The sequence below is a fragment of the Bison bison genome, unplaced genomic scaffold (assembly GCF_000754665.1).
Source record: "Bison bison bison isolate TAMUID 2011002044 unplaced genomic scaffold, Bison_UMD1.0 scf7180017864237, whole genome shotgun sequence".
Taxonomy (NCBI): domain Eukaryota; kingdom Metazoa; phylum Chordata; class Mammalia; order Artiodactyla; family Bovidae; genus Bison; species Bison bison.
Genome location: NW_011494809.1, coordinates 916,180 through 928,649, shown reverse-complemented (window position 1 = coordinate 928,649; position 12,470 = coordinate 916,180). Strand labels below are relative to the sequence as shown.

General features: G+C 37.0%; 1 protein-coding gene across 2 annotated transcripts in view; it reads left to right on the top strand.

The window, feature by feature from the left end:
* PIK3C3 (phosphatidylinositol 3-kinase, catalytic subunit type 3) overlaps nt 1-12,470 on the top strand; it is a 164,807-nt gene that overhangs the window by 68,097 nt on the left and 84,240 nt on the right. For both annotated transcript variants that reach the window (XM_010846456.1, XM_010846457.1), the window contains exon 10: nt 6,273-6,458. In XM_010846456.1, coding sequence (XP_010844758.1) covers nt 6,273-6,458 — 186 coding nt within the window. The remainder of the gene's footprint in view (nt 1-6,272; nt 6,459-12,470) is intronic.

The following is a 12,470-nucleotide window of genomic DNA, read 5'->3' as shown; positions in this document are numbered from 1 at the left end:
GTCAGGACGGTAGTCGTACTTGTGACTCCTGGCAAGGAGCTGATGGCATACCATGGCAGAAACGAATTCAGTTCAGCACACAGTTGGTATCAACTCTTGGCCTAGTGTTATTTAAGGCTTTGGGCTTTGAGATACTATGTCACTGTAAATTTCATATAAATTAAAATTGTTTGGGTGTGCCTGCTAAGTCGCTTCGGTTATATCTGATTCCTTGCGACCCTATGGACTGGAGCCCACCAGGCTTCTTTGTCTGTGAGGTTCTCTAGGCAAGAACACTGGAGTGGGTTGCCATGTTCTTCTCTAGGGATCTCTGCCTGGCCCAGTTTGTCTGGGGGAAAAGATAATTATAGATAACCAAAATGGAGAAGTATAGGGTAGTAACTGATAAAGGGTCACTGTCTCATTAGTTAATAGTTAGGTAATTACTAGAATAGTGATGTCAAGGAGAACAAGATTAATGTGCTGTGATATGAGGGAGGTTTTACAGAAGTAAGATTGGTCCTAAAGTTTGAACAAACTTTGGTGGTCATTCTTATTTGATGATCATGTTTCATGGGAAAGAAAAGCATGAGTAAGGCAGAGTATTAAGTTTGGGAGATAGAAATGTTTGTATGAAATGTTCTTTAAATAGAAAAGATGGAGTCAGATTGTAGTGAGCCTTGAATTCTATGATTCAAAGTTGGATATCACTCGCAAAAGGAAACCTGTAAAGCCAAGAATGTGTCTTAACAAGTGATGTTTTAAGGAAGACAAACCAGGAGGATTGCAGCAGACGTGACAGTGAAGAAAGACATAATTAGGAGGTTCATGTATGGATTTTGAGAGCTGTACTGGAGGGCAGAGGAAGGAGAGGAAAATGTATAAAATTACTTGGAGGCGATGGCCAAGAATTTGTCCTGAGCACCTGAAATAAATATGGCAAGTGGAAGGATCAGGATAAGGAGATATTTTGGTTTTGAATGTTCTGAATTTAAAATATTAAAATAGCTGTGATATGGTGATACAATAAAAAATAATATGTTTAGTCTTCATCTCTGGTTACTAACACTGAGTTTCGAAAACCCTAGGAATTTCATGAGTGGTAAGAATGAGAAGAGCATCTTTTGTTTTTCAAAATAAGGCCTTTTCAACTGTACCTGTATTTATGCTAATGAGGTGACTCTTGGAGATGGGCTCATTGCCAAAAGAGCTGCAGTTTTGATTAGAGGGTTGGAACTTTCAGCTCTACCTTTGACCTCTGGAAGTGGGGGAGTAGGGATAGGGGATTGGAGAGAGGCTGGGAATTGAGCTAGAACCCAAGAATAGTTAATGATTTAATCAGTTTGCCTGTGTAATGGAATCTCTGAAAACCTGTAACAGTGGAGTTCATAGAGCTTCTGGGTTTGTGAATGCATCCATATGCCAGGAGGTTGCATCCCTAACTATGGGGACAGATGAAGCTCCCGTGCCTGGGACCCTTCCGGACCTCACCTAATGTGTTTCTTCACCTGGTTATTCATTTATATATTTCATAATAAACCAGCAATAATAAGTAAACTAGTACTCTAAGTTCTTTGAGTCATTATAGCAATTACTGAGCCTGAGGAAAGTTAGTTGTGGGAACCCCCAATATGTGTCCATATTGGACTGATTTCTGGGTACCTGAGGACCCAGTGTTTGCTCTTAGCATCTGAGATGGGAAGCAGTCTTGCACTGAGTTCTGCACTGAGTATCAGATTTCAGTTAAGTTGCAGGATACTCAGTGTCTGCAGAGAATTAGGGTGTCAGAAGTGTCTTGAGTAGAACAGGTTTTCCTGTTCTACATGTTGGAAATGCAGAAATTTCCAAAAATTGGGTTGGTAGAAGTTAATATTAGAAATATGTATGATAAATAGTGTTTTCAGCTCTGAAGTGTGATCGTGATTCTAAAAGTAGGAGATAACAATGAGGTGACTCTAAGTTCAGAAAGGAGGTTAACAAAATATTTATTGCTATTAATATAAAACATGATAATACATGTGATAATGTTAACATTTGACAGTAACATCAGAAGCACTTGTCAACTATTTATTATGTATGTATTCTGTTTTAAACGTCTGTATCATTAACTTATTTAATATTTACATAAACTTATGAGATAGAGCACTTAAAAGTTAAATAATGTGCTCCATGTGACTCAGTAATTATTGATAGAGCTGGAAACTAAGATTTGAACCCAAACACCTTTCCTCTAAAACCTATACAGTTATCTGTGGAAGCCCTAGGTATAAAATTGCATTTGAATCCTCTATCTTTGTTTTATATAGATCAATAAAGCATCTTTAAAGCACCTGAAATAAAGTATCATCATTACTATTTCTGACTTCAAATTCTTATACTTCCTTTCTTTCTCATTCCTCTTCTTATTTCCACCTTCATTCTATTATATCCTTGTTTACTTTTGTCACATTTAGCATTATCAGGTTGTGAAATCTTTGTACAGTCCCTGGCAGCAGTATACTCCATAAATCTTACTAATAAATCTATAAATCTGAGAATCTGAGGGTTAGATTGTTTCAGTTACTGAATTGAGTACATCAGCTTGCTACAAGATTTGCTTATAGTAAGTACATACTGGCACATTTTCGTTAAGACTGCTGATATACTGTGAAGTGGAAAAGCTTTCACTGTAGTTATTTAGGAAGTATTGCTTTATTTCCACATTAAATCTAGAAATACATTTAAAAAGTAAAAAATAAATGCATAGAATAAGGAGGGCCGTCCATGTGCTTTTATGGAAAGAGAGCACTTAAATGACGTGCAGGAGGTACAGAAGAAATGGCTAGCTATCCTTGGGGAATGGGAATTCCAGTTGTAGACATAAGAATGTCCAGAAAAGCATTTGGTAGTTAGAAGAGAGTAATTTAATTGAAGAATGTAAAATTAAGCAGCTACTGAGAGAAGAGCTGAAAGTTGCTGAAAACTTCCTGGAAAAGTTGATATTTTGGCAAGTTGGCCTTAAAGAAGATGACACTACTATTTTGACAAAGAGCATAAGAAAGGAAGGAACTCCCTGTAGATAGGAGTTAGACTGTTATATATAAAATAGGTTAGCTTGATTGAAGCATAGAGGGGCAATGAGAGCTTATTGAGAATTAAAGATTTGGATTATGGTAAGAGGTATAAAGGAATATTTCGAAAAAGAAGCCAAGGTTTTAAAAAAAAAGGGCTTCACTGTCTGTAAATACAATGAGTACGTTGGAAATTAATCACTGGAATTTCTTAGGTAAATATCAAGTCTCTTTTTGTCAGATATTATACAGTAAATTTGTGCTATTAGTGGGAGGTTGTGCTAATAAATCACTTCCAACTTGAATATCTGACAGTTTGTGAAATGATTAGAAGAGAAACCCTTAGCTTGAAGGCTGTGCCAAACTCTAGATGTGTGGCATAGTGAGAGTCAGTCTGAGGGGAACAGTGGGAAATATCACCAGGAAATAATCGAAGAGAATTAGGAATGGATTTGAGACAGGAAGAAAGGAGGCAGGGCACAACCATTAAAAGAATGAAGCAGCCGTTAAGAACAGGATTCACAAAAACTGATTGGAACCTAAATAGGCCCAAGGTGGCAGAAAATTTGACTTCCAGGAGACCTTGAGCCTCATTTGTACTCACTGTAATACATTAGCTAAATAACACACCCTCTGGTGCCATGACAGTTCTGAGGCCAACCATAAAAGGCCACAAAGTCAGTGGTGCCCCAGTTCTGAGAATCTCTGCCCTTTCCTCAGAATAGTTCGAATCATCTTCCCTCTTGTTAGCCTGTGAAATTACCTAGGCCGTAAAAACTAACCACCCCCGTATTTCAGGGTCACTTGTGCCTTCTGAGACAGCCCACACTTTGTCTATGGAGTGGGTATCTCTCTACATAAATCTGCTTTCACTTTACTGTGGCTGGTTCTTGAATTCTTTCCTGTGTGAAGCCAAGGACCTTCACTAGGCAGCCAGTCCTAAGGACTCATTTGAGACCTGGAAAATGACCCTCCACTTGTGCCCGTTTTTTTTCCTAAAAGTTCAGGGGATAAGTCTTGGTAGAGTAATGGCTCCCAGGGGCTTGGGCTAGCTAATTAGTAGATAGTAGTTCCTTAATGGTAAGGAGAAACCATCTGGTAAAACATGCATGGGTTGAGAGTCAATGGATTTAGATTCCAAGTCTAGCCTGTCTGATATTTTGAGATGATGGGCAAGTGACTTCACTCAGATTATACAAATTTGAGCACTCCATAGTGCTTTTATCCCATAATTTAGTTAAGTCAAGAATAAGTTCAGTTCAGTTCAGTTTAGTTCAGTCACTCAGTCGTGTCCAACTCTTTGTGACCCCATGGACTGTAGCACGCCAGACATCCCTGTCCATCACCAGCTCAAAGAGCTTGCTTAAACTCATGTCCATTGAGTCAGTGATGCCATCCAACCATCTCATCCTCTGTCATCCCCTTCTCCTCCCACCTTCAATCTTTCCCAACATCAGGGTCTTTTTATTGGAACTTCAGCTTTCAGCATCATTCCTTCTAATGAATATTCAGGACTGATTTCCTTTAGGGTTGACTGGTTGGATCTCCTTGCAGTCCAAGGGACTCTCAAGAGTCTTCTCCAGGACCACAATTCAAGAGCATTAAGTCTTCGGTGCTCAGCTTTCTAAATGGTCCAGCTCCCACATCCGTACATGACTACTGGAAAATCCATAACTTTTACGAGGTGGACCTTAGTTGGCAAAGTAATGTCTCTGCTTTTTAATATGCTTTCTAGGTTTGTCATAGCTTTTCTTCCAAGGAGCAGCCGTCTTTTAATTTTATGGCTGCAGTCACCAACTGTAGTGATTTTGGAGCCCAAGAAAACGAAGTCTGTCACTGTTTCCATTGTTTCCCCTTCTATTTGCCATGAAGTGATGGGACTGGATGCCATGGTCTTAGTTTTTTTAAGCCAGCTTTTCCACTCTCCTGTTTCACTTTCATCAAGAGGCTCTTTAGTTCCTCTTCACTTTCTGCCATAAGGGTGGTGTCATCTGCATATGTGAGGTTATTGATATTTCTCCTGGCAGTCTTGATTCTAGCTTATGCTTCATCCACCCCAGCATTTTGCATGATGCACTCCACATATAAGTTAAATAACAATAAGTTAGGGAATGGGAATGAAGATTAATTTTATGTCATACTAATAAGTAATTGTGTTTTATTATTCAAGGGAACATTTTTTTGGAGAACTTGGTTAGTTTACTAATGAAAATGTTTTTAGTTGAGCGGAGCAAGAATTAAAAATTTTAAAGTTATCTTTGTTCAAGAGATGAATTCATAGAAAAAGAAGAAAATGTCTGGATATCAGCCAGCAAAGTGTTAGTAGGGAGATCTGGCGATAGGGATTGCTTTTTTTTTATGTTTTGTACCTGTTTTATGAAAAACAGGTACAAACCTTTCTTTAAAAAGCATTTATTGTTATGCAGCCATGAATCATATGCTCCAAGGTAGCTTCCTCACCTGACAGTCTTAAGAATTGGCTACCTTTCTAAAGAAGGGAGATTCCAGAAAGATTCTACAAACAGCCAGCTGAATCATAGAATGAATATACAGAAACCAATGCTCCTGTGTGTTTATCTATTTTTATACTTGTTTCTGTAGAGGTTTTTTTTTTTTTTTTTAATTGTCTCTCTTTTTCTGTAGTTACTTCTCTCTGTAAGAGAGACATACATATTCAGCTTTGTTTGAGTCATCCTATGTGAGTATCTAGGGAAACCATTGACTCTAGGATGTGTTCTTTTCTTTTTTTCTTTTTTTTTCTTTTCTTATAATTGTACCTTGAATGGGGTTCTACTCTTTTTGGCCCTGGACTCTTTCATTCTTTGGTTGCAATGTTTTATGTCTCACGTGTTGATATTGTAAAATGAAGTTTTTCTCTTAAGACATTTCAGACTTCATGAGACATGTCTCAACGATTTCCTTGTGTTGAGTCTTGCAGTATTTTAAAATAGTGAAAGCATAATGAAGAAAAGTTGAAGAAAATTTAAAGCTTCATAGTGCTTTGTAGTGCTCTGAAAAAAAAAAAAGTTACAAGAAACATGCATTTCCCACCCCCTCACTCTACCCTCACCCCTTGGTCCTGCATTTTTTTTCTCAGATTGTGTGTTTAGTGTTTATGTGAGGAGTCTGTCGTTGACTTTGTGACTCTGCCGTCAGGTCCAAGTTGAGCTCTGCCTCGTCATCCTTGATTCTCCCTTTCCCAGAATAAGATATTTCTAATTTTCAAACCTTTTCTGATTTTAGGCTTTGACAAAGTTCTTGAAATGTGTTAATTGGGATCTACCTCAGGAGGCCAAACAGGCACTGGAACTTCTAGGCAAGTGGAAGCCTATGGATGTAGAGGATTCCTTGGAGCTGTTGTCCTCTCATTACACGAATCCAACAGTGAGGCGCTACGCTGTGGCCCGATTACGGCAGGCGGATGATGAGGTGCTTTAGTGTTCACTACTCCTCTGCAACTGGGTACATTTTCAACTGAGAACCTGTGTGTGTGTGTGTGAGAGAGAGAGAGGGAAAGTTTTAGAAGGGAAGAGGATATACTATGTGTGTTTTTAGAAGCAAAATTAAAATATTTCTCTAGGGGCTCTTCTGTGAAATGAAAATTTACTTCCTGATCTGTTTATGATGGGACAGCCTCCCCCAGGGCATTTACCTGGCAGCAGAGCTTGCATTGTTCTGTCTGGAAAAAGGAATTCCAATGAAAAATGGTTTAATGCAGTACCAGCTAGGGAATAATTCAGATCCCCTCTATCAGTCAGTCTACAACAAGCCACATTTAATAGTAGTTTTCAAAAGCCTTTGGGGCCTTTAAAGCATAGAGATGCATGGTCATCTTATTCTTTTTCAGACTCCTCCTTTAAACTTTAAGCTACTACAATTGTGTGTGTAAGTAAATTTTTTTAAAGGTAGTTTTGAATCCTCTGCAAGAAGAAGACTACAAGCTTTATAGTGGCTGTTTATATACATATGAGGCCACCTGGGAAGGTTGGAAACTGTATTGACCCAAAACATTGCTAGATGTTGAATTTTAGTAATTCCTAATCAGGTAGATGAATTCACTAATTTTTTTATAACTTACTAATTTTTATAGAGGAAATGTGTTCTCATACTTAGCCTGCAAGGCTTATGGAACATAAGATGACTCTTCTTAAGCCTCAATATATGTATAGGAGTGCTCATCATGATTTTGAACTCCTAGTGGTATCTGAATTTCAAGAAGCAGAATGCCACATTTATTAAAGTTGATAGTTGTATATGTATCTAATTACAGTAAAATTTAAGCACTAAAGAAAGTAGTACTGTGACTGTTCATGCGTAATTTACCTATCTTCAGAGTTGCCAAGTCATAGACAATTTTGTTTTCATCTCTAATGCCAGTTATTCTCTCCTCCCCATTCCTTACATTCCACTAGATTATTCTGAGGCAATTCTCAGATATTGTATAATTTTTTTGGACTAGGATGTTTTTCACTCTCCTATCAAACAGCAGTTCCTAGCATTGTGATTCACCATATTATCTTCTTTATTGTTTTTTTTTTTTTTACTATAGCACAAGTAAAAATAAATTATTGCAATATTTATTTAAAATGAAGTATTTATTTTGAAATTCACTAGAAATTTCACTTTAGTCATTAAGTCTTTATCTGTATTTGACATGAGTCAGGATTTAGATAAATGTCTTGGGTTGTAGTCAGTACAGCCCTCCTCAACATGGGTTCAGAGTTTAAATAGAAATATTATATATCATCATTTTTGGTTGTCTGACTGCTGCTGCTTCTGCTAATTCGCTTGAGTCGTGTCTGACTCTGTGCGACCCCATAGACGGAAGCCCACCAGGTTCCCCCGCCCCTGGGATTCTCCAGGCAAGAACACTGGAGTGGGTTGCCATTTCCTTCTCCAATGCATGAAAGTAAAAAGTGAAAAGGAAGTCGCTCAGTTGTGTCCGACTACATTCTCTTATAAACTTAGAGGTTAAACATTTAATTGTCTCTGGAATTAATAGTATTAGTGCAAGTACTGAACTATTTATAGACTTTTTATAATTTTTGTTATGAGATAAAGAATGATGATAGAAATATTGCATGTATCCCAAACCGCAAAATATGGTTGTTAATTTGGGAGTGTTTTTTGAGGTTTTAGAGATGATAGATAGTGAGATGGTAGCTATCTCTTGATTTCCCTTTCTCTGAACTTGGTTCAATAATGAATTTTGTATACTCAGCTTAAAAAAATATTTTAATTTAGTTTCTACTGATTCTTCAAATGTACATTAAGATTTGAATTTTGGATTTTATCTGACTCTATGTACCCATATGTCTTTGGGAACATGTGTTATTCTCACCTCAGTTTCCTGTCCAAAAAAAATGTAAAAAATAGTGATAATAGCTATTTATATCACTTAATAGTTAGGAAGAAAAAATTACATGGGACAAATTTTGAAAACTATACTTATACATAATATGCTGAAAGATTATAAATTTATATCAATTTTATACTAAAATCATTCATGTTGCACCTTTCTTTTCTAATTGGTATAAAATGTCTCTCTGCTTTTGCATTATCTGTGGCTGCTGCTGCTGCTGCTAAGTCACGTCAGTCGTGTCCGACTCTGTGCGACCCCATAGACGGCAGCCCAACAGGCTCCTCTGTCCCTGGGATTCTCCAGGCAAGAATACTGGAGTGGGTTGCCATTTCCTTCTCCAATTATTATCTGTGGAGTAGTATGGTATTCATGGTTATGAACTTCAAATGTTTTTTAGTATTTCAAGTGAAAGTCACACAGTCATGTGTGACTCTTTGTGACCCCGTGGACTATAGCCTGCCAGGCTCCTCTGTCCATAGAATTCTCCAGGCAAGAATATTGGAGTGGGTAGCCATTGCCTTCTCCAGGGGATCTTCCCAACCCAGGGATTGAACACAAGATCTCCCACATTGCAGGCAGATTCTTTACCATAGTGAGCCCTTAATGTAGTCCTTTAATATAATATAATCATGTAAACACAGCATCACATCAAAGGTCACTTTGTCTAAACATCTACATCTTGGACAATTGAAAAACTTGAATGAAAATGACCACACTTTATATTTGGACAGTAATTCGTTCAGGATGCCATAGTCCCTCTAGTACTCAAGCCTGTATGTGTGTTACTTCATTTTCCTAGTGAGGTCTTCCTGCTGTTCATCCTTCAAGGAGTAGCACAGACCTCAACATCTCTGAGAAACTTCTCTTAACCACTGAAGGAAGCAGATGACATTTTGGTTTCTTTTCTGCTCCCACAGCATTTGGTTTGTTCCTTTACTGTTATTATATTATCATGTTTTTTTTTTTTTTTTTCTGATTTGCTTTCCTTTTAAATTATAAATGAAATAGTAACATTGAAGCTCCTTTAACAATTCCACTTTTCCAGCCATTTTTTATCCCCCCAAAAATAGTCACTCATATCTTTTCATATATTCTGTATGCAAATTGCAAGCATATATATGCATGTATGGTTCATATGATGAAAAGTGAAAGTCGCTCAGTTGTGTCTGACTCTTTGTGATGCCATGGACTGTAGCCCGCCAGGCTTTTCTGTCCATGGAGTTCTCTAGACAAGAACACTGGAGTGGGTTGCGTTTCCCTTCTCCAGGGGATCTTCCCGACCCAGGAATCAAACCCAGGTCTTCCTTATTCCAGGCAAATTTTTACCATCTGAGCCACCAAGACATCTCTTAAAATTAAGGTAAATAGGAGTATCCTATCCATGTTTTTAAAAGCATGCCTTATTAACTGAACAGTATAATCTTGGACATTTTCTCATATTCAACAAATACAATAACTGGTGTCTGTAAAGTCTGGAAACACAGGCAAATGAATATCAAGGCAAATGATGTCAAAGGTACATCTAGTCTGTAGAAAAACACTGTGGTTTTAGACTTTATGGATACCTATAGATCTACCTTATTCTTTTAAAACAGCAGCATAATATTTTACTGCACATTTATTTTATAACTTATTTTACCAGTCAGCCTCTTGTGGTAAGCAGTTGTTTTATTTCTAATCTTTTGCTGTAACTGTATTAGTGAACAGAGTTTTGTGTATGTTTTTCCATATTCTTGAATAAGTAACCTGCATTGAAATTGTTAAAATATACATGCCTTTATCACAATTTTTCATGAAATTTTTTCACATTTTAAAAATGTGAAAATTTTTGTGACAGTCATTACTATTATAAACTACCTCACCACTGTTATCTCTTATTTCTGTTTGTTGGTTAAATGAAAACTGCATTTTTATTTTAATATTTATGTTTTATCTAGTTTCTTTAGTGATGTCTGTTTATAGTTTTAATAGGTATTAAATGGGTCCCTATAATTTGTAGGTATAGCATCATGCTATCTGAAAAACATTAATATATTATAAATACAATATATGAAATAGATGCTGAATTCCTAATGTTAAACTCACCTTACATCTGTAACATATATCTTAACCAGTCTTTTAATATCTTTCTGAATTGGATTTGTTTAATGTTCTTTAAAGGCATTTTTAAAAGCCATATTTCTTTCTATGGTGTGGCTCAGAAGGAGAGAGATTCTCCATTAGAATTTGAGGAAGAAATAGCATTTGAGATAGACATTGAAGGAAGAGTAGAATTTCAGAGTTGAACTTGAGTTTATTTTCCAAGTGGAGAGAGCAATACGAGCAAAGGCCAGGAGATTGAAAAGTGCAGGAAAATAGAAAGTATTTCATTTCACTAGAAATATGGGATATATGTAGCTGTCTGGGAACCAGGGTCAGAACCCATGTCTCTAACTGTAAATGCCTATATGAAAAATTACTCTTAATTCAATAAGAAATAGTGATTTTGACATGAAATCTTGCATTTGTATTCTAAAGCATTAGAATTAACTTCTTTAGAAGAATGGCGATTACTATCTAGATAGTATTTCATAGCTCTTGAGAAAGTTTTCCTGAATTGTCTAAGATAGAAATCTGATTTTTTTGTTTGTTTGTTTTGCTTTACTTAAATGCTTATATCCTTCATGCCTGGAGGGATTTTATGTTTTTTGAATGTGACTGTGTAATGAACAAACAGCCTTTGCACTTAACTATTGAAGTTAATTTATTTTCATACAAATGAAGGAATGGGTAGTTTGAATACAGAAAGCAGATGACTAACGCAATCATACTGTGATGAGTGACTTAAAAAGATGTGTTTTCTTCTGAATTTCTCCTTCTTGGGGAATTTAATAACAGTGCAACCTTTTTGCTTTCATGCAGTAAGTCTTTTCTGTACTTGGGAAAGCACACTAGGTGGTACATTCAGCAGCATTTCCAAAGCCTGTCTGGTAGTAAAGGGTAGCAGTGAAACTGAATTACTTAAACCTCCTAAGAATACTTGATTAAACAATTTTCTGTTATATAATTTTTTTCTTAGAATATACATAGAAGAATATCTAGAGCTATAAGGTGTGATAAATCCTAAATAAGATAATAGAAAATCAAACATTTATTGATCCAATTAAAATTTGTTTTTAGAAGCAGAACTCTATATAAGTATTTTGATAAAGTCATTTGATTTTCCTGGCCACTGATACTGATATATTTGAATAAGAATTAATAAGGCAGTTATCACAGAGTGGACTTCCCTATAGCTTTTGCGGTAAAGAATCTGCCTGCAGTACAGGAGACTTGGGTTCAATCCCTGGTTTGGGGAGATCCTCTGGGGAAGGGAATGGCACCACACTCCAGTATTCTTGCCTGGAGAATCCCATGGACAGAGGAGCCTGGTGGGCTACAGTCCATGGGGGTTACAAAGAGTTGGACACAACTAAGCAAATTTGGAAAACTCAGCAGTGGCCACAGGACTGGAAAAGGTCAGTTTTCATTCCAATCCCAAAGAAAGGCAATGCCAAAGAATGTTCAAACTACCGCACAATTGCACTCATCTCACACGCTAGTAAAGTAATGCTCAAAATTCTCCAAGCCAGGCTTCAGCAATATGTGAACCGTGAACGTCCTGATGTTCAACCTGGTTTTAGAAAAGGCAGAGGAACCAGAGATCAAATTGCCAACATCCGCTGGATCATCAAAAAAGCAAGAGAGTTCCAGAAAAACATCTATTTCTGCTTTATTGACTATGCCAAAGCCTTTGACTGTGTGGATCACAATAAACTGTGGAAAATTCTGAAAGAGATGGGAATACCAGACCACCTGATCTGCCTCTTGACAAATCTATATGTAGGTCGGGAAGCAACAGTTAGAACTGGACATGGAACAACAGACTGGTTACAAATAGGAAAAGTGTTACGTCAAGGCTGTATATTGTCACCCTGCTTATTTAACTTATATGCAGAGTACATCATGAGAAATGCTGGACTGGAAGAAACACAAGCTGGAATCAAGATTGCCGGGAGAAATATCAATAACCTCAGAAATGCAGATGACACCACCCTTAT